At 36.8% G+C, this 24,600-nt stretch overlaps 1 protein-coding gene across 1 annotated transcript; it reads left to right on the top strand.

The window, feature by feature from the left end:
- The first annotated feature begins 10,021 nt into the window (after window positions 1-10,021).
- On the top strand, window positions 10,022-16,755 carry LOC109079706. Its single transcript, XM_042719165.1, has 5 exons — window positions 10,022-11,018; window positions 11,168-11,278; window positions 11,375-11,582; window positions 14,923-15,368; window positions 16,749-16,755. Exons 1-5 carry the CDS (start codon window positions 10,846-10,848, stop codon window positions 16,753-16,755), a joined length of 945 nt encoding a protein of 314 aa, XP_042575099.1. The 5' UTR covers window positions 10,022-10,845.
- Window positions 16,756-24,600: the final 7,845 nt, after the last annotated feature.

Below are 24,600 nucleotides of genomic sequence, written 5' to 3' on the forward strand. Positions count from 1 at the left end.
ACTGTTTCTCCATTTTCTGAATAATTACTGTACTCTGGTCTCTATTAATAACAATGAGTAGCAAAGTACCTGTCCATGTTGAGTAAGATCAGCTCAAATTCTTTCTTGAGCCTTTCAGTATTGTGCACTGTGTGTGAGAAACTGAAGGTGATACAGACAGTCAGGAACTTCCTGCTCGCTGTCACATGATGCTGTTTGCTTTGAATACAAACCTGCTCAAATAAGCACAAATTATCTATCTATCTATCTATCTATCTATCTATCTATCTATCTATCTATCTATCTATCTATCTAGCAGCTTTTTCTCATCATGCAAGCAAAAAGAAAGATCCATGTGTGCGTTTTTCTCAAGAGCAGCCCTTTCTGTGGTAGAAAATGTGCGTGCCACATTGTGGATTATCATTTAACACTTTTTTATAGCATATATAGAACCTACTGTATTATATTACTTGAAAAGTGGAGTGCATACAAAGTGAGCAGCACAGTACTGTACATTACTGTATGTTGTATTGAATGCCAATGTCAATTTAAGACTGTATGATATTCTTGCTCGCTCTCACTGGGTAAAGGGTTTTTGTAGAGAACCTGATGTGTTTCCTGATCACTGTGGGCTGCAGAGCACAGTAGTACAGAGCAGAGTCTGGATACAGCAGCAGAGGAGAATGATCAGATCCACATGCTTTTGTTCCCGCTTAGTGAGACATAACTGAGAGTCTTGGATCTACGTCAGATTTTTCGGGTAAGTGTTTGTTGCACCCATCAAAGATGAGGCACAAAGATGTTCAGGAGCTGGATCCGGGGATACTGATCGGTACCAGTATAGATAATCTGCAGGAGGAATAACTACAGGATACGTACGTAACATTTGAACACTCGCAGCAAAAACCTCTGTTTCGTCTTGCGTGATAAGCCACCAGAGACAGCAGCTGAATAAGAAGAGGTACATGTTTAATGACAATCTGTTTTAATTAATCTATTCTTTAAACAATATTGATATAATACTTATAATAAATATACATACATGCCAGACTATAGAAGAGAAAAAACTGAAAAGACATCCACATTGTGCAGTTGCACTGTGTTCACTGGAAGACACCAGGAAATTTTGTTCTACTCCAGTCTGATTTGATTAGAGTGTGGCCAGATCTATGTAGGACCCTCCTCTCTGTTTACATTTCACCTCCTGGAGGAAACAGAAGAAAGATACAATCAGTTACAGTCTATCGTTTTCTCCTGGATTTTCATGCCACTATGATGGGGTGTAATATGTCAGAAAATTGATTTATGATGATTAGGTAATTTTATTAAGAGGGTAATCTATGTTTTGATATTTTATACAAAAGCACAGTTTTGTTGATTGTATCATAGCAGCTCAGTATTGTATGCTGTCCTTACAATTGCAGGGGAATATTAATTTTAATTACTATTTGAATACATTTACTATTGTTTTTGCAACTTAATATATACTGTAACTAAATATTTTTGATTTCTCCAACTGCACGCATGTGCTCAACACTTAAAGTTTTTAGTTTGCAGTATGAAACATATTGACTCATTTTTCAAAAGATTCTCAGGATGTGTCAGGGTTTTTGCACAGTGTTCTTGTGTTTTCCTGTCACGGTGGGCATCAGGCCACATAGGACAAAGCAGAGTCGGTAACTTGAGCCAGAGGAGATCTCCAGATCCACATGTTTTGCTTTTCTTTGTTGGTTTAGCAGTGAATCTGGGAATCTACATCAGACTGTCTGTAGCTTCTGTTGCACGATATGTGATGGTTACGAGGAATTCAGGAGATGATACGGGAATACATATGACGGTAACCAAGAATAAAAGACTTGTGTGCAGATGAAAACTGCCAGGATAATGTAACACTTGAACCCTGAACAGCAAACTCCGCAGTTGTTAGTTGGTCTCTGATTTCATTTCCATATGTGGTACCTGCAAAACATAAATCAATGTTTCGAATGTGAGAGACAGTAGGTGAATCACGTGTGGACCCAGTAGTGATTTTTTCAGTGGTATGAATACTGTATGAATAATGCAACAAAATTAAATACTTACAGGTAAAGACAAAGTAGCAGAATGTGATGGCCGGGTTGGTCAGGACTGTTTCCCCTTGTGTCTGGTATGTTCTCTGTTGCAGGGGTGCTGGCTATAATTTGTCAGCGAGATTGGGGACACCTGGGCCCAGGTGTTTCATCACGCCGCCTTTATAAACCTACCACTCTCTTTGTGAAGGGAGAGCCCTTCTCTCCCTTGCACTAATTGTGTTTGTTCATTGCAACAACGCAACCATATACGGTCCATTCATCCAAACATGCACCTCATTCTACTGACTTTACTGATTCTCACGGACGTCACTGTTGTATTATGTTATGTTAGTTGTTGTATTGGTGTTTTGTTCAGTTAATAAAAAATTTCATTTTTGGGGGTTAAACTTCTGCGTCCTTCTTGTTTTGTCATGGCATTTTAGAGCCAGGTCATGACAAACCTTTTACCTATGTGAATGTTGTCGGCCAAGAGAGGTAACGCAAGAAAGCCTTGGGTTTAGCCCAAATGAACTTGTATTTTCCCACACTGTTCGTGGTCCATTGGCTGCACTGGCCGACCATTGGAGGGAGACAGAGCCTCCTAAGAATTTAATTGACTTTGTGAATGGTTTTCGTCATCGTCGTATACTTGCAGGCCCCACCTGGCTAAAGAGAAGTTGACTTCAACACAGGTGAAAATGAAGTCCTGGTATGATAGCGAACATACAGAGGCGGAGAGTTTTTAATCCAGGTGACCAGGTGCTTTGCTTTGTTCCCTTATTATCCCAGTCGCCATTCCAAGCCCAATTTGCAGGGACCTTATATGGTGGTGAAACAAGGACGGAGCAAAATTATGTTGATTGCTACACCGGATCGCAGGGAAGAGCACACAGCTTTGTCAGTGTGAATTTGTTAAAACCCTATGATTCCCGCATGCCCCAGCCGTCGCTGTGTTGCGCCCCTCAAGTGTGGAAGGTTCTAGGTCAGAGTGTGTGTCCCTGAGGTCACGTTGGGGATTCTATTTTCCTGGGGACAGGATTATGGCTGCGTTATGCCAGAGCAACAATTGTGGGTTGGGCGTTTTTTTAAGAACTCTGAGGCCCTAGCTAATAGGAAAAAAAGTTGTGGCTCGGTTTGTCTGCGCCGCTTTCAAACAGAGTTGGCAGATCTTATACGTAGTTTTCCATGTCTATTTTCTGGACACTCCGGGTCGTACAACTCTGGTTGAACACGATATTGACATTGGAGATGCAAAGCCAATTAGACAAAGGTTCTATCGTGTGAATGTGAAAGACTTAAATGTTTAGATGCTGAAGTTACATACATGTTTGAAAATGGTATAGCAGAACCCAGCTCATTTCTAGTTGGGCTTCTCCGTGTTTTGCTTGTTCCCAAGTCAGATGGGTACTTTGCGCTTTTGCTCGGGACTTTCGCAAAGTAAATGCTGTCACGAAGCCAGAATTCTTTTCCACTTCCAAGAATGGATGACTGCATTGACCCAAGTGGGCTCTGCAAAATTTGGGAGTAAACTTGATTTACTGAAAGGATACTGGCAAGTTCCTTTGTCCAATCGTGCAACGTGAGGATTGCTGCTTTTGTTACACACAAGAGGCTTGTATTCTTATTTCTGTGATGCCATTTGGGGCTTCGGAATGCGCCTGCCACGTTCCAACGTCTCATGAATCATGTATTGGGGATATGCAGGGCTGTGCGGTGTACTTGGATGATGTGTAGTACTATATTCAGACACACTTGGGATGTTCATCTTCAGCGTATGAGGGAGCTTTTTATTCGTTTGGCAGGAGAGGCGAGGCTCACCGTCAACCTCTCCAAATGTGAGTTTGCCACAAGCAACGGTGACCTACCTTGGTCGAGTTGTGGGACAGGGGCATGTTGCGTCACTGTTAGTGCAAAGGTTGAAGCTAGACTTTGAGCGGTTTTCCAGCGCCAAACTACTAAAAAAGAGCTAATGCGTTTCCTCGGCCTTGTGGGCTACTACAGAAGCTTCAGTGTAGGAACTTCTCTATGGTTGTGACACCCTCTCACTAATTTGCTTAGAGAGAAAGAAAAGTTTGTGTGGTCTCCTGGGTGTCAAAGGCCTTTTTGCAGGTTAAAACACTCCTTTGTACTGCTCCTGTCTGGCGGCGCCCACGTTTTGAATCATCCCTTTAAGTTGTATGTGGATGCCAGTCAGGTCGGTGGCTGGGGGGTGTTTTGATGCAGGAGGATGACGGCGGTATTGGAACAAGCCTGTGAGTTTCTTCTCAAGAAAGTTCAACTCTTGTCAGTTGAATTACTCAGTGGTTGAGAAGGAAACCCTGGCTCTGATAATGGCATTAAGACATTTTGAGGTTTATGTTGGTGGTTAGTGCTCCTGTTGTGGTCTTCACCGACCACAATCCTTAATTTACCATCCTTAATTCGTTACAGTGTCCGAACAGATGGAGAGTTAATTAGGTGGTGTCCCTGTTCCTGCAATCGTATTGCCTGGATGTCCGTTACATTAAGGGGACTGACAACGTGGTGGCAGACGCGTTGTCTAGAGCTCCACAGGTTTAATCTACGGGGGCTTAAGGCTCCCCTCCTGTTTTTTTTTTCCCAAACTCTCAATTTGCTTCCTAGGTGCACGGGTTGCTGAGCTAAGGAAGTGGTAAAGGGGGTGGTGAACTGTGGAACCGGACTGATTATGGTCAAGTAAGAGGTTTGTTGTTTTTATGTAGCTTTGTTTAATAATCACGTTCATATAGTTTTTTTTCTTTATTTTCTTTATCGAATTATGAATTGAGTTACTAGTCATATGTTGATGACGGGATTCCCTTGGGACCCCGTTCTTATGGGGGGGGGGTGTGATGGCCTGTTGGTCAGGTTCTGTTTCCTTGTGTCTGGTATGTTCTCTGTTGCAGGGGGCGTGGCTATCATTTGTCAGCGAGATTGGGGACACCTGGGCCCAGGTGTTTCACGCCTTTATAAACCTACCACTCTCTTTGTGAAGGGAGAGGCCCTTCTCTCCCGTGCACTAATTGTTTTGTTCATGCAACACGCAACAGTATACTGTCCATTCATCCAAACATGCACCTCATTCTACTGACATTTACTGATTCTCACACGTCACTGTTGTATTATGTTATGTTAGTTGTTGTATTGGTGTTTTTGTTCAGTTAATAAATTTCATTTTTGTGGGTTAAAACTGCGTCCTTCTAGTTTTGTCATGGCTTTAGAGCCAGGTCATGACAAAGAATAATAGATTTGGGTACCATTGTCTGTGTTCACTAATGCAGCTTAAATGAGCTCTGCAACAGGCACTGGAGAGTTTTAACAAGATCACAATGATTTAACAGAATCACAATGAGTGCCAGTGCTTAGAGCTCCACCTCCTCCAGCAGAAATATAACACATAGAATACTGTTCCGTCATTAATCAGTAACTACAAAGGAACAAATGAGTAACACAATATTAACAATCTAGTAACTACTGTTAACTAACAAGAAACTCTGATTAACAAATTAGTAAGTAATAGCATACAGATGACACTAGTAGTTTACTATTAACTAGTCAATAACTACTATTTTTTTATTCTTCCCAGAGAACTAATGAGAAAGTTTCATAATTCATGCAAAACTAAACAATAAGTAATGCAGGACAAATGACTAGCAGTACATTAACCTATGTCCTATTACGTTTAAATTTCATGCACTATATATAATCAGAAAATAAGTTTTGTATGCATATGACAAGCAATGGGCACATATCATACGCACACCAAAATGTGTATAATATGCAAACACGTGTATCATATGAAGACCAAATTCCATATACAGTAATTTTATTATTTAACATATACTGTATATATATAAAATTTTATTTTTTTTAATAATGTGTGTACCAGTTGGTGGGTCAGTGTCTTGCTCAAGGGTCTCACCTCTGTCGTGGTTTTGAGGGTGGAACAGAGCGTTGGTCATTCACTCCCCCACCTACAATCCCTGCTGGTACAGAGACTCAAACCTGCAGCCTTTGGTTTAGAAGTCCGAATCTAACCATTAGGTCATAACTGCCCCTATATATATATATGCATGTGTGTATCTTGTGAATGGTTATATGATTCTTTTCATTAATAACTATTATAAGAATTATGGTAACCCACTAGTAATTACTCAAGTGTTACTTCATCCTTCTAAGGGAATTACTAATTACTTGGATCAGTATTCTAAAGTGAAGATCATGGTAACCCACTAGTAATTACTCAAGTGTTACTACATCTTTCTAAGGGAATTACTAATTACTTGGATCAGTATTCTAAAGTGAAGATCATGGTAACCCGCTAGTTATTACTCAAGTGTTACTACATCCTTCTAAGGGAATTACTAATTACTTGGATCAGTATTCTAAAGTGAAGATCATGGTAACCCACTAGTAATTACTCAAGTGTTACTACATCCTTCTAAAGGGAATTACTAATTACTTGGATCAGTATTCTAAAGTGAAGATCATGGTAACCCACTAGTAATTACTCAAGTGTTACTACATCCGACTAGAGATATTATCTAAAATTATACTATAAAAAAAATCAACAAAAACCTCGAAAGCGTTAAATGACTTTAGGGTTTGGTTGCACATGATATTTACTCATCATGACTAGAAAACAAGAACAATACTTAACCAGAAGCATGGAACAAGCAACAGCTAAAATAACAGTGTGTATAGACACATGGCCATATTTACGATGGCTGAATTTAAACAATAGGTATGGAAAAAGATTAAAGTTAAAGTGGCTGTGTGTGTAGTCATTGAGCTAGAACATGCATGGAATGGTATTTATCATACAAAGAAACACACATACACATGCATAAACATAGGTTGGTTATTTTTGTCCCTCACAAAAGTCAATAAGCATGCCAGCTTTCTTTTTTTCTTCAATGGTGCTTTGCAATGGCTCCTGTCTGCATAATTCTCTGCACCGCTCTGCAAAATCAGACAGTTTCTGTCCTCTTTGGAAGGTGCCACGCAAATTTTTGTAGGTCTCGATGTCACATGCTTCGAGCTCTGCAATTGCAGCAGTATCCACAATTGTCTTTCTATCCACGCCACATTTGAAGTACGCCTGTGTTTTTGTTGTTCCACTTTTCAAATAGCCCAAGACCTTCTTGTATCTCTTAATGGCTTGCTCTGGAAGAAAGACTGACAAAGAACAGAGAATAAACCATTTCTGTGTTATGCTAATGGGATGTCTGTTTTATAAATGAATGGAATTTGGAAATTTGCAACAAGGAATTACAGCATTAAAGTCTTTGCTGAATTTGGTGGTTGTAGCTGGAAAGCTAGGAGAAGTTTATCTTGGAAAATTAGTTTCTAAGAAGAAGAAGAACCATAATAATAATAATATAAAAGTGCCTCTATTATGCTATTTAAATAGCTATTAATTTGTTTTTGAGGTTAGGTTTACATGCATTCAAGGTCAAAAAACTATTTTCATTAAATGTTCATTGCAGTATCATCTCTCTTCTCTTAACCCTCTTAACTCCTCCTTTCCGACAGCTTACCCAGCTCTGATTGGTCAGATTACCCAGTTTGTAGTGGTAGGTCAACAGCATATATCAGAAATTAAATCCCATTACCAAATCTGAATTAACAGCTTTAGAGGCTTTAGGGTATGAAAGTAAATTAATGACATATGTATTTGAAAAATAATAATAAAAAAAACATCTGAATTGCACTAATTATAAATAAAATCCATTGCATTAACAGTGCTTGCATTTTAATGCATTGTATTTTCAGTGCTTGCATTTTTAGGGTCTGAAACTTAATGTGGTTATAAATTTAAACCAGGGTTGGGCACAAGTTCACAAGATTTACAAGATGTTTTTTCAGTGGTGCTCAGGATCTGCAAATCAGTCATCAGTCACCCTTCCTTACTCTGTTTATGTGTATTATATTTCATCCAAAAAAAGTATCAGCCTGTCCCATTTCACTGCAATGTGTTGCTAAATAAACAAATAAATAAAATGAAACATAGATGTATAGGGAACTGTACACAAAGATTACTGTAAGGACATTTAAAATACATACCTCTTGTGCATTTCTGCTTTTTTTTTTTTTTTTCCATTCCTTTTCTTGGCTTTATCCTTATTTTTGCTGGATTTTCGGGGTGCAGGGGATGAAGAGGATTGAGATGAGAATGAGGTTGATTCAGAGGAGGACGATGAGTCAACTTTGCAATGTTTTTTTTCCTCTCAACTTTTCCTCTACTCTTTGTCTTCTTTTTCCGTTCTGTATGAAGGTCATCTTCTATACTGGAAGACTGTGACACAGGATCATCATATTTGGGTTTGCAGGAAGCTCCCATCATGTCTTCCTTTGCTGACAAGGCTGATAAGGAATACAAACCAAATCATATTTACATTCACATTTTATTTTTTCCATATTTGCCAACTTCCAGTCTAATGCTATTGGTAAATGTTGGTATTCTGCTACCTTTGTTAATGAACACCACAAAATATAATTTAAAACAACAACAACAACAGATAGGCTTCAGACTACAGTAACCTGCTCCATCTTATGCCAGGATATGTTATAATGTGAACTATGTACATTTTCCACAGTAAAAAGTGAATTAATATCTATTTATAGTACACATTACCAAGTAAAACATATAACTGGTTGTAAAGTTTAGTTGATTTTAGAGATAAAACAATTTACCATTGGTCAGACTGCTACGCAGGAAATCTCTCTCACTTTCGATGTCCTTGCATTTGTCCTCTAAGAATTTAATTTTAGCTTTTAAAAAAACATTTCCTCCATTTTTTGAAGGGACACCTGTTGAGTTGGTGCTGTTGCTGATGCTCCTGTTGGAATATAAATTTTTTTTTAAAAAACACTGTTGCACTGTAACCCTCCATCCATCTATATATACATATACTATATATATATATATATATATATATATATATACTGAAACTACAGTATAGGTCTATGCTTAATAGCTTAAACTTTGTCACAGATCAAGTATATTTCAATATTTCATTGTTAATTTTATTCATTAGCCTAAGCGACCCAAGCTCACCGAATAACTACAGAGGAACAAATGAGTAATGAATGATTCATTGAATCCTTCCAACAAAAGATTATTTAAAAATGGCTGATTCAATTAGGATCAAATCAAGTTTACTGTTTTTAGGAATGGATCATATTTGGCTCACTCGATTCGTTCAAAAACAGCTTCATTCAGAAACAAAACACAGCAGTGTTTGATTTTGCTGTGTTGCTTATGATCTGCTCTTGATTTGTTTGAAGGCTTTTTTTTTGTAAATTTGATTTGTAGAAAAGATGTGTATAAATGTTGTTTATTAATTTAACTTATTTACTCTGTTGTTATTTTGTGTAAAATTAATTTAATTAATTTTGCGATCACCGTCACGTGCTGATTCTTGTGTGAAATTACTTAAATACATAAAAACTCACACAGCGAATTTTTTCTTTCGTTATTTAAATTATATAGTCATTCTGACTGTATTCTAATAGGTCACTGACATGGGCCTACCTGACAATGTCAGCTAGCGTGAATCACAAGAGGGCGATCGTTTCTAAATGAACGCAACCCTCGTCTATCTCTCTCTCTCTCAGTATCGTCCAACAGTCACACAAGAGTACTGCACAATAACTAAGTAAGGGGAAGTCTTTAAACTCGAATCAAAGAAATATCACACCTTATTAAGTTCCCTTCTTTTTAAAGAACGTCAGAATTTGCACTTGAAACATTTTACGCGAAAAAGAGTAAACACCGACGTGAGTCGTGCGCAGCTCGTTAATACTGAGCTCTGATTGGCCAATCGTCGTTATTTAGTTTTAAAATTATTATATGTAGAGAATATTAATATTTAATTTGCACGATAGGTTTTACGCGATAAACAACATTATTAATGTAAAGGGGGTGATAAGAGGGATGGTGGTTTTACAGAGGGAAAGGTTTTTTTTTTTTTTTTCTCTCTCAACAAGGAGGATAACTTACCCGCATCCCCCGTCAATTCAGCCTGGACAATTAATTACCTTCATTGCTTAAATTATGAATTTGTAATTAAATTATTTAACCTGTTTTGTTAATGAACATTATTGCCTCGCAAATCACTAATTGACCGATACAGCTTTTCAGTGGTGCTAGGCCTAACGTCAATTTACTAACGCACACACATATGCTGCTAATCGCATTATAATATGCCTGGCTAGAACTTAAAATAGATAATTTACCAGCATCATTACCATCATTTTCCTCAACAAGGCGATTGGGTGGTACCCTTTTACGAGGAATCCTTCGATCAGCCATGCTTTCTCCCGAACTTTCTGCAGATTCAGAATCAGGTCGCCGTTGTTCCAACGTCTTGTAAAAGCAACTTCCGTCCACACCAATGAACTCTACTGCCGTGAATGATTCCTCCCCTTCATTTACGTTGTCCCAATATGTTATAAAATTAATCACTGGCCTTACACCAGTCATTCTCAAATCATTTAACATTTTAATTATGTTTTTAGATTTTCCTTTGTTTTTATTACCAGTTATGAAATCCATCTTTTTGAGAGAACACTTGTTTGTGGTTGCTTAGTAGACTAGGCACGTCCGGTAAATTTTTAATTACGTATTAATGACTACTGAATTAATTATTTTTCTATTCTTTATTTTTAGATGCTTCCCGAACTTGCCGTTTATAGATTTTTTTGGATGAAAAAAAAAAAAAAAAAAAAAAAAATTCTAAATCATGTGGGGAAAAAGGCGCCTTATTAGAGGCTCTCTTCCGGTTCGTATGTCGTGAGAATCTACAGTCCAACAATGGGACTTGCAAGAAAGATTTTAACGCTCTGTGAGCATAAGGGCGTAAAAGGAAACCGAAAAATAACTAAAAGGCTTCAAAAAAACAGGCTAATGGCTTCAACGAAGAAATGCAGAATATGTAAAAATAAAATGAAATTAAGGAAGAGGCAAAATAAAGATGGATACCAATGGTAAATATACACACCCTTATGGCACTTTTTTTTTTGTCAGATTGGAAGCCTGATTCAAATCAAAATTATATTGTGTTACTGTACTTATTCTATGTGTTACTTTTATTTATTTATTTATTTAATTGTATTTTTTGTTACTGTGGTATCAGGATATGTCAACAAAGAGCACACAATGAAAAAGTGACAAAATCATGCAGGTCAGGATCAATATTTGACAAGACCAAGACAAGTTTACAAAATTGGATGACTTTTATATACAGGTAGGTGTAATAACATATTAAATAACCCGTTTTTGTCTTTTAATATTAAGAAACATTACTTGTCATTTTTTTCACATAAATATTTCAATATTGCAGATTCAGTCAAGGTTTACGTTTACGCCAAGTCGACATGGTCCAGGATGGCATTGCTGGAAGCTCCGCCACCCTTACTAAAATGACCCGTAAACTGAGATTAGTCTGCAGGAAAGCCTTGAAGATGTTCAAAAGGAAGACAGGACAACGCATGGGTGGAAGAAGGGAATTTATTGTGATAGATGAAAGCAACATCCGCCATAAAAGGAAGGTGGGACATCCTTTTTGTAACTATTTTTTTTAAAAGTGAAAACATGTAAGGTGGAACAACTGAAATACAATATCTATATCAAATTTCAATAGTGATATTTGATGCATCAATGAATCATTTCTTTAAATTGGTTATTTTTATTGAACCAGATGAACCCGTTCTGAACTAAACTGTATCATCAACTGTATAATCTGAAACAGTTTGCATCTCATGTCAGCACTGATCCAAAAATTATTCCACCAAAACTCACTTTTTGCAACGAGTCTGACAGTCACTCCAACTCACAATTTATCAGTTGTCTCATAGGTTGTGATTCCATGTCCTTTAATGTAACACTGCTACTTGATCCCTTCTAGCAGGACTTCAGTTACTCCAACAGTTAATACTTAATATCAGAATACATTTAGGCTGTGTTTTATTTTTAAGTAACATAGTATATTTGTACCAATAGCCAAAAATACATTGTATTCGTCAAAATTATTGATTTTTCTTTTATGCCAAAAATCATTAGGATATTAAGTAAAGATCATGTCCCATGAAGATATTTTGTAAATTTCCTACTGTACATATATAAAACATAATTGATTAGCAATATGGATTGCTAAGAACTTCATTTGGACAACTTTGAAGGCGATTTTCTCAATATTTAGATTTTTTTGAACCTTAGGTTTCAGATTTTTTAATATATGTGTATCTGAGAAATATTGTTGTATTATCCTAATCAAACCATACATCAATAAAAGCTTATTTATTCAGATGGTTTATAAATCTCAATTTCGACGAATTTACCCTTATGATTGGTTTTGTGGTTCAGGGTCACATATTAACAATGGTAACTCTTTCTATGAAGCCTGTATTTGTAATACATTATTCAGATATTCTTAAGGCATTTTATTTAATGCATTATGCATTATAAAAAACCTTGGAAAATGTTGTATCATCTCATAAATATTCTTAACAACAATTATAATACATTATAATATTTACACATTTGTGGTTATAACTTTTAAGAATATAATCATTTATAACACATAATGAATATTAAATTCACATAATTTATATTTGATTATTTCATATCTTGACATTGTTTACTACAGTGGTTAGAAGTGTTTAAGTGTGTATTTTTTTTCCTTTTTTTCTGTAGGGATAATGTAAATTTTTTCTGAGCCTTTTTTTTTTATATTAGATTACATTTTATATTGATGGTCCCCTTAGTCTATTGACTATAAGCAACTTTGCAACTACATGTCAACTAACTCTCATTAGAGTATTAGTTGACTTAGGATAAGGTTTAGGGTTGGTAGAATAAGTTGACATACTTGCAAAGTTGCTTATAATTAGTAGAATGTCTGTTGAGGAACCATCAAAATAAAGTGTTAGCAGATATTTACCAGACAGTTATACAAGCATACAATTTATACTCCAATTACTGCTAGCTGACATGTAGTTTCAAAGTTACGTATCAACAGTTGTCTAAAGGATACCATTAAAATAACCATACTGATGTTACAATAAAAATAGTTCAAAGCAAATGTGACATTGCACATTTATCTGATCTGATATCTGATCTTATGGAGGTTTGAGAAAGAATAGGCCTACTTATATTATCATTATTATTATTATTACTATTATTGTTGTTGTTTTTGTTGTTATTATTTATACATGATCTTTATCTGCTTTAAGTAAAGTGAAGTTAGACCACTTATAAATAATAAGATCACACTTTTTGGATATTTTCATGAAGACTTTGTCCTTTTACAGTAAAATGTACTTGTCATTTTACAGTAAATGTTAGATGTACTAAATTATTGTGCAAATTTTAAACAATGGCAAGATATGGGAAATATAATCCATTGAAAATTAAAGGGTTAGTTCACCCAAAAATGAAAATTTGCCAATAAATTACTGACCTTCAAGTCATCCTAGGTGTATATGACTTTCTTCTTTCAAACGAATCCAGTCGGAGTTATATAAAAAATGGTCTTTGATCTTTCAAGCTGTTTAATGCCACTCAGCATCCGCCCAAAAGGAGTTTAAATAAAATGTGCCCATCCATAAAAAAAGTGTCTCACATGGCTCTGGGGGGTGAACAAAGGCCTTGTGTAGTGAATCGATGTGTTTTTCAAAGAAAAACATTCATATTCAAAACGTAACAATCACTTTAATGTAGCTTGTGCTTACTGTTGTACACAGAAGCAGCTCCGGGAGGATGAAGTATGGAGGTCAGCGCTGCACATGCATCACTCAGAAGTGACGTACACAGAAGCGCAGGGAAGAGATCAAAACAAAACAACAGTCATGAATTAGAAATACAAATCGAGGATTTGTACAGAAGAATGGAGGATTTTGATATAAACCAAGAGGAGACTGGTTTTCCTTTGCTAAAGTAAGGAAACTTTGCTTCCTTTGCTCCTGTTAACAAACGTTGGTTTTCACGAGATTCATCAGCGCATGCGCATACGCTGACCTCATGCTTCATCCGCCCGGAGCTGCTTCTGTGTACAACAGTGAGCACAAGCTACATTAAAGTGATTATTACGTTTTGAATATGGATGGTTTTCTTACAAAAACGCATGGATTCACTACAGAAGGCCTTTGTTCACCCCCCAGAGCCATGTGAGACACTTTTTTTAAGGATGGGCGCTTTTTATTTAACTGCTTTTGGACGGATGCATGCAACACCCGCTGAGTGGCATTAAATAGCTTGAAAGATCAAAGACCATTTTTTATATAACTGTATTGTCTGAAAGAAGAAAGTCATATACACCTAGGATGACTTGAAGGTGAGTAATGTATTGGCTAATTTTCATTTTTGGGTGAACTAACCCTTTAAGAGGATGCAACATGTTCATTGTGTGTTATAAATCATCATACTCTTAAAATCTATAACCACAAATAAGTAAGTATTATAATATATTAAAACTGTTCTTATGATTATTTATGAGATGATACAACATATTATAAGGTTTTTTATAGTGCATAATTCATTCATTATAATACCTTAAGAATAAAATAGAAAGTGTTACCATAAATTCTAAGCATAGGTTTAAAGCTGTTATTACAACCACACAAATTCTTCAGAACTGTGTTTTTGGGAAACACCAAATCTTTCAACTGTTGGTAATGAAACGTACAACCATAGTTTGCTAATGATGCTTTTGGGAAACAAACCTCTGAACTTTAGTTCCACCAATACAGAATAAAGGCATTACGACAACACTTTACAAAACTGTTTCATTTGTTAACATTAGTTAACTACATTGTTTTTACATAGACTAATACTTCTTTCAGTAAGTGTACATTGGAAGGCAAGTTATTGAAATTGTTTTTGTAATTGTAGTATGGACAAGGAAGAGCTGGACAGACGTGGAAGAGAAAGAAGTGGGTCTTTGGCATGCTGGCCATAAAGGGACAAAGAAGACGGCCAGTTTTGCGGCTTGTAGAGAGGCGCTCCAGAGATCACCTGCTTCCCATAATTAGACGACATGTTCGCCAAGGGTCAACCATATTAAGCGATGAGTGGAGATCCTACAGAGCTTTATCGAATCTTGGTTACAGTCACTACTCAGTAAACCACAGCAGATACTTTGTTGATCCAAACCATGGAGGACATACACAAAATATTGAAAGAGCCTGGTTAACCTACAAAAGCCAAATTTGGCGACTGAAAGGAAATAGGACAGAGAAGCTTCTTAAAGAACATTTGTGTTTTATTGAGTGGACTTACTGGCTGGGATACAAGCACAAAGATGGTCCTCTAGGTCGTCTTCTGAAAGACATTAAAAGGCATTACAGAGATTATTTATGTTTGATAGAAAAAAATTGTTGTTTTTTTCTTCTAGTTGTTAAGTCATATGGTTTGTTTGTTTTTTTTGTGCTGTTGTTATAATTAATAATGGTGGTAGAAGAATAATAATTAATTATTATAGGAGTATTTTTTTATAATATTTGTTTGTTACAGCCTAATGTTTACAGCAATTTTAGTCATGATAAAAAAGATATCATGTGTAACCAAACAGTAAAGTCGTTTCACGCTTTTGAGGTTTTTGGTGAATTTTTAAATAGTGTAATTTTAGATAATATCTCTAGACGGATGTAGTAACACTTGAGTAATTACTAGCGGGTTACCATGATCGTCACTTTAGAATACTGATCCAAGTAATTAGTAATTCCCTTAGAAGGATGAAGTAACACTTGAGTAATTACTAGTGGGTTACCATGATCTTCACTTTAGAATACTGATCCAAGTAATTTGTAATTCCTTTAGAAGGATGTAGTAACACTTGAGTAATTACTAGTGGGTTACCATGATCTTCACTTTAGAATACTGATCCAAGTAATTAGTAATTCCTTTAGAAGGATGAAGTAACACTTGAGTAATTACTAGTGGGTTACCATAATTCTTATAATAGTTATTAATGAAAAGAATCACATAACCATTCACAAGATACACACACGCATATATATATATATAGGGGCAGTTATGACCTAATGGTTAGATTCGGACTTCTAAACCAAAGGCTGCAGGTTTGAGTCTCTGTACCAGCAGGGATTGTAGGTGGGGGAGTGAATGACCAACGCTCTGTTCCACCCTCAAAACCACAACAGAGGTGAGACCCTTGAGCAAGACACTGACCCACCAACTGGTACACACATTATTAAAAAAAATAAAATTTATATATATATATATATATATATATATATATATACTAGCACTGTCTTCATATGATACATGTATTTGCATATTATACGCATTTTGGTGTGCATATGATATGTGCACATTGTTTGCATGCATACAAAAATTATTTTCTGATTATATATAAGTGCGTCAAATTTAAACAGTAATAGGACATCAGGTACAAGTCTGCAATTAGGCTACTGATAATGTAAACAGTCTTGCGAATTTGTTTGTAGTAGCAGTTAAAATGTTAATGTACTGCTAGTCATTTGTCCTGCATTACTTATTGTTTAGTTTTGCATGAATTATGAAACTTTCTCATTAGTTCTCTGGGAAGAATAAAAAAATAGTAGTTATTGACTAGTTAATAGTAAACTACTAGTGTCATCTGTGTGCTATTACTTACTAATTTGTTAATCAGAGTTTCTTGTTAGTTAACAGTAGTTACTAGATTGTTAATATTGTGTTACTCATTTGTTCCTTTGTAGTTACTGATTAATGACGGAACAGTATTCTAAAGTGTTACCAGATTGTTGTTTTTGTTTTGTTGATTTGTTAATTTGTTGTTAGTAATTTATTACGGATGTGTGTTTTGATTTTTTTTTTTTTTTTTTTTTTTTTTATTCTTTGTAATGAATACACTCTGAAAAGATAAAAGAACAAACTTTGTGATGGAGGTTGATGATTATTCATTATGAACAGTCGTGGAAAAACAGGTTTGTATATCCTTTTGCTGGTCTGCTCTCATTACTGAGCTGCTCATTTTGGTTTGAGAAAAGGGTCATGATGGAAAAATTTAAGGTCCACTAAAATGTGGCATTTAACCCAAACCTTTGCAGCTTAAAGTTTTGATGTATTCTGGTCATTGAAAATATAGCAGCATTTGTGTTGTGCTGTAGGTGTTATTACGGTGTTGTGAAATATCTAAAGTTTTAAGAAAAAATAGATCAAAATAGTAAACAGCAGAAAAATATGAAAATATGCTGAAAATATGAGGATATTGAATTATTTGCTGTAATTATTATAAATCACGTAATGTAGGCATTTAATGTAGTGTTATTTAATGTTATAAATATCTGTAAACAAATACTGAAATTCATTTCACATTTGTTAAATATAGGGACAGATTTCAAAAAATGAGAGAGACATTATTTATTGTTATAGATTAGATTAGATTAGATTAGATTAGATTAGATTAGATTAGATTAAACTTTATTGTCATTGCACATGTAAGATACAAGGCAACAAAATGCAGTTAGCATCTAACCAGAAGTGCAATAAGTAGTAAGTACAGGATATACAGTGTCTACAATATGTTACAAATGTACAATAAATATACAGATAAGGCAGTACTATGAACATAATTTACAGATTTTTAAATACTATCAGCATGATATACAGATGGGTGTACTATGAACATACTATATAGATGGATTATGTAATAAGTGTATGTACACTATAAGCAGAAACAATGAGCATATGAACATTATTTACACTAGTGCAATGGACAGTAAAAAAGTTTTTTGTTTGTTTGTTTGTTTGTTTGTCTGTAAGCCAGATGTAGTGATGAGGAGGGGTGAGGAGTGTGTGTGTTTGGTGTGTGGGGTGTGGTGCTGGTGGTGGTGGGTGGGTGGGGGGGGTGTCAGAGGGCAGAATTCAGTAAGAGACAGCTGTAGGGAAAAAGCTGTTCCTGAGTCTACTAGTCCTTGTCCGGAGGCTCCTGAAGCGCCTCCCGGAGGGCAGGAGGTTAAACAGTCTATGGTCAGGGTGAGAGGAGTCCTTAAGAATGCTGCGTTTTCTCTGGATGTCCTCAATAGCTGGGAGTGGTGTCCCTGTGATGCGTTGGGCGGTTTTCACCACCCTCTGCAGTACCTTACAGTCAGCAACTGAGCAGTTTCCATACCAGACTGTGATTCAACTGGTCGGGATGCTCTCGATCGCACACCGGTAAAAGTTCACCAGGATGGCTGAAGACAGCTGGTTCTTCTTCAGTGTCTTGAGGAAGAAGAGGCACTGGTGAGCCTTCTTGACCAGGCTGTAGGTGTTTGTGGTTCAGGACAGGTCATCGGAGATGGTGGTTCCCAGGAACTTGAAGCTGGAGACACGTTCAACAACCATCCCGTTAATGTGTATGGGGTCGTGCGTGCTTCCTTTCTTCTTCCTGAAGTCCACAATGAGCTCCTTTTCTTTGCTAGGGGCTGAACCTCCTTCCTGTTGGCAGTCTCATCATTGTCTCTGATGAGGCCAATCACTGTGGTGTCATCTGCAAACTTAATGATGGAGTTCAATCCATGCACAGGCTTGCAGTCGTGGGTGTAGAGGGAGTAGAAGAATGGGCTCAGGACACAGCCCTGTGGTACGCCGGTGTTGAGTGTGATGGTGGTGGAGCAGGTGTGGCCTGACCTAACATGCTGAGGTCTGTTGGTCAGAAAGTCAATAATCCAGTTTCAGAGGGAGGTTAGTTAATGTCCAGGTCTCCAAGTTTTGTGGTCAACTTGGAAGGAATGACAGTGTTAAATGAGCTGAAGTCAACAAACAACATCCGTACATATGTGTTGTTATTGTCCAAGTGTATGAGTACAGAGTGCAGCTCTGTGCATACAGCATCCTCTATGCTCCTATTGCTACTGTCACGTCCTCCCCCCAGTCTAGGGTCGGGGATTCCGGACAAAGTTAAAATAAAGAATTTAGAGACGATGCCCGCCCCTCTTCTGTCCCAGCTGACACAAACACAACAGAGCGAGAGTATACTTAAGAGAGAAAGCTTTTAATTCACAAAGTAACATATAACAGGAAGCGTGAATCTTCAGGAGGGGTTATGGCCAAAATAACAAACAAAAGAGGAACTAACTAAGACATGATTAAACATTAACTTACCTAACAAAACAAAAACCTAAAACAAAATACATCAGTCTCCCCTTTACTCCCTAGCTGTCCAAAAACAGGAGAAAAGAAGGGATCATAAAGCAAATGGCAACCTCCTCCCTACGGCTTCCAAAACAAACAAAAGATTACATTAAAGCAAACATAAGAACAAAGAACTCTCACTCGAACGGCAACCACCTAACAGCTACCATCAGGACAACCAGTGCGATGAATATCTGGGGCAGGAGACGGCGGGCAGAACGGCAGCGGCCAATACCGTGGAGCTCTGCAACGCGCATACACAGCGAGCTCCCAACGTCGAACCACATCAACCGACAACCCACATGTCGAATGACCGACGCGCCTCCCTCAGTGCCATCCTCCTCAGCTTTTAAGCATGCTCCATCACTCCACATAATCACCTGCAGCTGCATCCAATTAACACTGCGCAGAGGAAAAGAGAGGGAGGGAGAGAGAGAAGGGAAACTGCACAACAAAAACAAACATCACCACAATAAAGACAGATAATAAACAATTAAGTCCAGAGGACGTAACACTACGGTAAGCAAATTGGTGTGGGTCCAGTGTGGGTGGGAGGCAGTCTTTGAGGTGTGCTAGGAACAGTCGCTCAAAGCACTTCAATTATATATAACATTATATATATTATTTCTTCAAATGTCTAAAAGTCATAAGTGTCAGACTCTGTCCTGTGTTATTGAGTATGTTCCTACTGTTGTTTGATTTGTTCCAGATGTCTCTTTATCAGTTATATCCTCACCTGTCTGCCCCTCGTTATCTGCCCTATTTAGTTCTAGCCCGTTCTGTTCTCCCTTGTGTGATGTTAAATGTCATCCCTGATGTTCCAGTGTTCATTGTTTCCTTGTTTCCTGAATAAAACTCCTTCAAAGTATTCTCCTGCATCTCCTCGTCCCTTCCTATCTGAGTGAAACATGACAATAAGTAAACTTCACTTACTTTTTATGAACAATAGCAGAAGAAGAGCAGAAGGAATCATCATGTTTGCACTGTGAGAGGTTTAAATGATCACTTTGCTTTTATTCGAACCTCCACAGGCTCCTCCTTATTACTGCACAGAATGAGACACAGCATTGAAATTCTAGGTGATCAATATTTGAGTTCAAATATAAAAGAAATCTAGTAAATTTATTTACAGCCATGTAGTGGGTTGAATTATTATTATTATTATTTTTTCTTAATACGGTAATATGCCTAATGTAACAATCATTTACATATTCTCTGGCAATGGCAACTTATAAAGCTGATGCATGACTGCTGAGTGTATATCGCCCTCTTCTGGTCCCCAATAGGGTTATGTAATAAACGTGCATTGTTCAACAAAGCAATGAAATAAGAGTTGTATTTCTGCTCACGTCATATTAAATTTATTTCTAGTAATAACTGAGTACCATCAACATATGGTTATAACAGAATATTGGTCACTGTGTGTTGTTTTGATGTAAAAATGACCTGTTTAAATATAATTTATATTAGGTTTAATGATACATTTAAAAGATGGGGTAAACTGATTTATGATATGAAGTGAAATGGTTAGATTGTAGATGTTTATGTAATCAAAATTTAATTTAGGGCTCATTTATTGGCAGGGTTTTTGTATGAGTGTTGAGTGTGTTTCAGTCACTGTGGGCCTCAGAGCACAGTAGTACACAGCAGAGTCAGACACACGCACATCCTGGATTGTGAGTGGAACTGAAGTCGTGTTGAGATTTGCATGAAATCTCTCCTTGAATTCTTCCTCACTGTTTCCAGATTTAGAGAATTTATTTAGCATGTGCTTGGGATTTCCATTGTCTTTCTGCTGATACCAGAAGAGAGTTGGGGTTGTATAAGCAGTCTGATATGTACAGTCGATCGTTACATTATCACCTTCAAAAGCAAACTGAATCCTTGTATGCTGATCAACTTTGTCTTGAGATTTACAACCTGAAACAGAATTAAAACAACATTAATAAATATGCACATTACACACATAAGGAAAATTCATATGAAATATATTTGAAAAGAATAATTGATTTTTCTACTCACCCCAGATATATAAAACTATGATCACAATGGCACTTTTCCACAGTGCCATTATATGCAATTGAAATTGGTGACTCTTAAAAAATATGCAGAATGTGATGTGTGTAACGAGTCCCTTCCTCTTTCTGCATCTGTTAAAGCAGCAATAAATTCAGATCACTTTGTCTGACTGCTGGGAGGAGCCTGCACTGTTAGACATTTCAAAGGGTTTTACAGTAACTTACTACAGAATATAGAATACATAAACTTTTATTTGTTTTCTTACCTGAATTATTAGTCTCAGAGTGGTTAATTAAAATAAATAACTACAGAAATTACAGAAATGTCTAACAGTGTGTGCTACAGTCAGTGTCAGTGAAGACTGTAATACTGTGTATATATGTAAAACCATATCACTGTCAGGATTATGGACCTGTCTGTGTGTTTTTGCCCCTGTGACCCAGTTTCTGTCTCCCGTGGTTTGTTAATTTGATTCCAGGTGTGTCTAGTTTCTTCCCCATGTGTTCCATGTCCCCGTTAATTTAGTCATTCCATACACCTGTGTTTTCCCCCATTATCCTGCCTTTATAAGCCCATGTCATTTCTGTTCAGTTTTGTCAGGTCTACCAGTCAAGTACGTATGTCTTCCTCCAGGTCTCCATGTTGTATTTACCCCTGTGTTGGTTTAATGGAGACTCTTTTGATTATCCTTGGCTTTGGGCTCCTTCCAGCAGTGTATAGTGTGACAATCACTTAATTATGTGTGCGTATATATGTATATTATATACAATGATTAATCTTAGAATGTGCATATAGTATGCTTCCATGTATTTTATTAGCCTATATTACATTATTAATTTCTGTGTTTGTTCATTGCTGACTATTTCAAGTTAAGTAGCATATGTAGCATATATCAATGATATTAAGTTACGAGTGTTTTGTTTATCTTTGCTTGAATTTCATTCACTGGTAGAGTGACGATAGAATATTGATTATATTCTGAAGTGCGAGTAAGTTGATCTGTAAAATTTTATTAATCTGATTTCATACACATGCCTTGAAACTCTTAAAAATCCGGTTAATTGTCCGAGCTGTTCAGATTGCACTTTAACAAGTGTTTGAATTAATATCATTGTAGAATGCTGCATATCAAAACAGATACAAAGAATCACGACAGCAATGGTTTAACAAACAGCAAATGTTGTACCTTTGTTTCTGTTTAAAGGTTTTTCACTTTTCTGCTACAAATTGTCACCTTTCATCATAATTGATGCAAAGAAAAGTGGAATCCAGTTAAGACCTCTGTTGATGTTTCTCTCCCTTTCAATTGCACGAAAAGTAACTTGACATAAGAATAGCCTCAAATGAATTTTTGAAACTCGTGTATTGAATAAATTCAATGCACACACACTGAAGTAGTTTAAGTCTTTGGTTCTTTTAATTGTGATGATTTTGGCTAACATTTAACAAAAACCCACCAATTCACTATCTTAACAAATTAGAATATGGTGACATGCTAATCAACTCAAAACACCTGCAAAGGTTTCCTGAGCCTTCAAAATGGTCCCTCATTTTGGTTCACTAGGCTACACAATCATGGGAAAAACTGCTGATCTGTCAGTTGTCCAGAATACAATCATTGACACCCTTCACAAGGAGAGTAAGCCAAAAACATTCATTGCCAAAGAAGCTGGCTGTTCACAGAGTGCTGTAACCAAGCACATTAACAGAAAGTTGAGTGGAAGGAAAAAGTGTGGAAGAAAAAGATGCACAACCAACCGAGAGAACCGCAGCCTTATGAGGATTGTCAAGCAAAATCGATTCAAAATTTTGAGTGAACTTTACAAGGAATGGACTGAGGCTGGGGTCAAGGCATCAACAGACGTATAAAGGAATTTGGCTAGGAGTTGTCGTACAGTTCTTGTTAGCCCCCCTGAACCACAGACAACGTCCTGAGGCGTCTTACCTGGGCTAAGGAGAAGAAGAACTTGACTGTTGCCCAGTGGTCCAAAGTCCTCTTTTCAGATGAGAGCAAGTTTTTGTATTTCATTTGGTAGTCCTAGAGTCTGGAGGAAGGGTGGAGAAGCTCATAGCCCAAGTTGCTTGAAGTCCAGTGTTAAGTTTCCACAGTCTGTGATGATTTGGGGTGCAGTGTCATCTGCTGGTATTGGTCCATTGTGTTTTTTGAAAACCAAAGTCACTGCACCCGTTTACCAAGAAATTTTGGAGCACTTCATGCTTCCTTCTGCTAACCAGCTTTTTGAAGATGCTGATTTCGTTTTCCAGCAGGATTTGGCACCTGCCCACACTGCCAAAAGCACCAAAAGTTGGTTAAATGACCATGGTGTTTTTGTGCTTGACTGGCCAGCAAACTCACCAGACCTGAACCCCATAGAGAATCTACGGGGTATTCTCAAGAGGAAAATGAGAAACAAAAGACCAAAAAATGCAGATGAGCTGAAGGCCACTGTCAAAGAAACCGGGGCTTCCATACCACCTCAGCAGTGCCACAAACTGATCACCTCCATGCCACGCTGAATTGAGGCAGTAATTAAAGCAAAAGGAGCCCCTACCCATATTGAGTACATGTACAGTAAATAACCATACTTTCCATAAGGCCAACAATTCACTAAATTTTTTTATTTTATTTATTTTTTAATTTTTTTATTGGTCTTATGAAGTATTCTAATTTGCTGAGATAGTGAATTAGTGGGTTTTTGTTAAATGTGAGCCAAAATCATCACAATTAAAAGAACCAAAGACTTAAACTACTTCAGTCTGTGTGCTTTGTATTTATTTAATACACAAGTTTCATAAATTTGAGTTGAATTACTGAAATAAATGAACTTTTCCAAGACATTCTAATTTATTGAGATGCACCTGTATAAAAAACAGCATATGTCAGAAACTGCATATGTCAGGATGGATGTTTATGTGTTTCAGTTGCAGTGGGCTGCAGAGCACAGTACAGCAGTAAACAGCAGAGTCAAACACACGCATCCTTGATCGACAGTGAGCTTGAGGATTTGTTGGGATCTACACAAAATCTTTTCTTCCTCATTCATTCATTCATTCATTCCAATGTTGTTTGTTCCAGTTGAGAGTTTATAGAGCATGTAAACTGGGAATCTTAAAGTATCTTGTGTAAAGAAATTTTCTTATGTAATGATTCATTTTGACGACAGTCAGTGTTTGTCTTTACAATCTTCCAGTGCACAATTGCTTGCAGAGTTTAATAATAAATTATAATTCCCGCCAACATCATAGATTATACCACACTGTAGCCAACTTTAGAAATTACATAGTTTTCATCAGACTTAAAAAGCATTCAACCTTAAGGTGAAAGAGATTAATTTTATTGGTTTTGAATACCAAAATTACTGATATATCAACACCATTTAGTTAAAAGGCATGGTCACATATGGTTAATGTTAC

The sequence above is a fragment of the Cyprinus carpio genome, chromosome B2, assembly GCF_018340385.1.
Source record: "Cyprinus carpio isolate SPL01 chromosome B2, ASM1834038v1, whole genome shotgun sequence".
Taxonomy (NCBI): Eukaryota; Metazoa; Chordata; class Actinopteri; order Cypriniformes; family Cyprinidae; genus Cyprinus; species Cyprinus carpio.

Coding starts and splice junctions, on each gene's coding strand:
- LOC109079706 (XM_042719165.1), top strand. CDS start 10,846: ATGGGACTTGCAAGAAAGATTTTAACGCTCTGTGAGCATAAGGGCGTA. Junction 11,019..11,167: donor AATAAAGATGGATACCAATG/GTAAATATACAC, acceptor CTGTGGTATCAG/GATATGTCAACAAAGAGCAC. Junction 11,279..11,374: donor TGGATGACTTTTATATACAG/GTAGGTGTAATA, acceptor TCAATATTGCAG/ATTCAGTCAAGGTTTACGTT.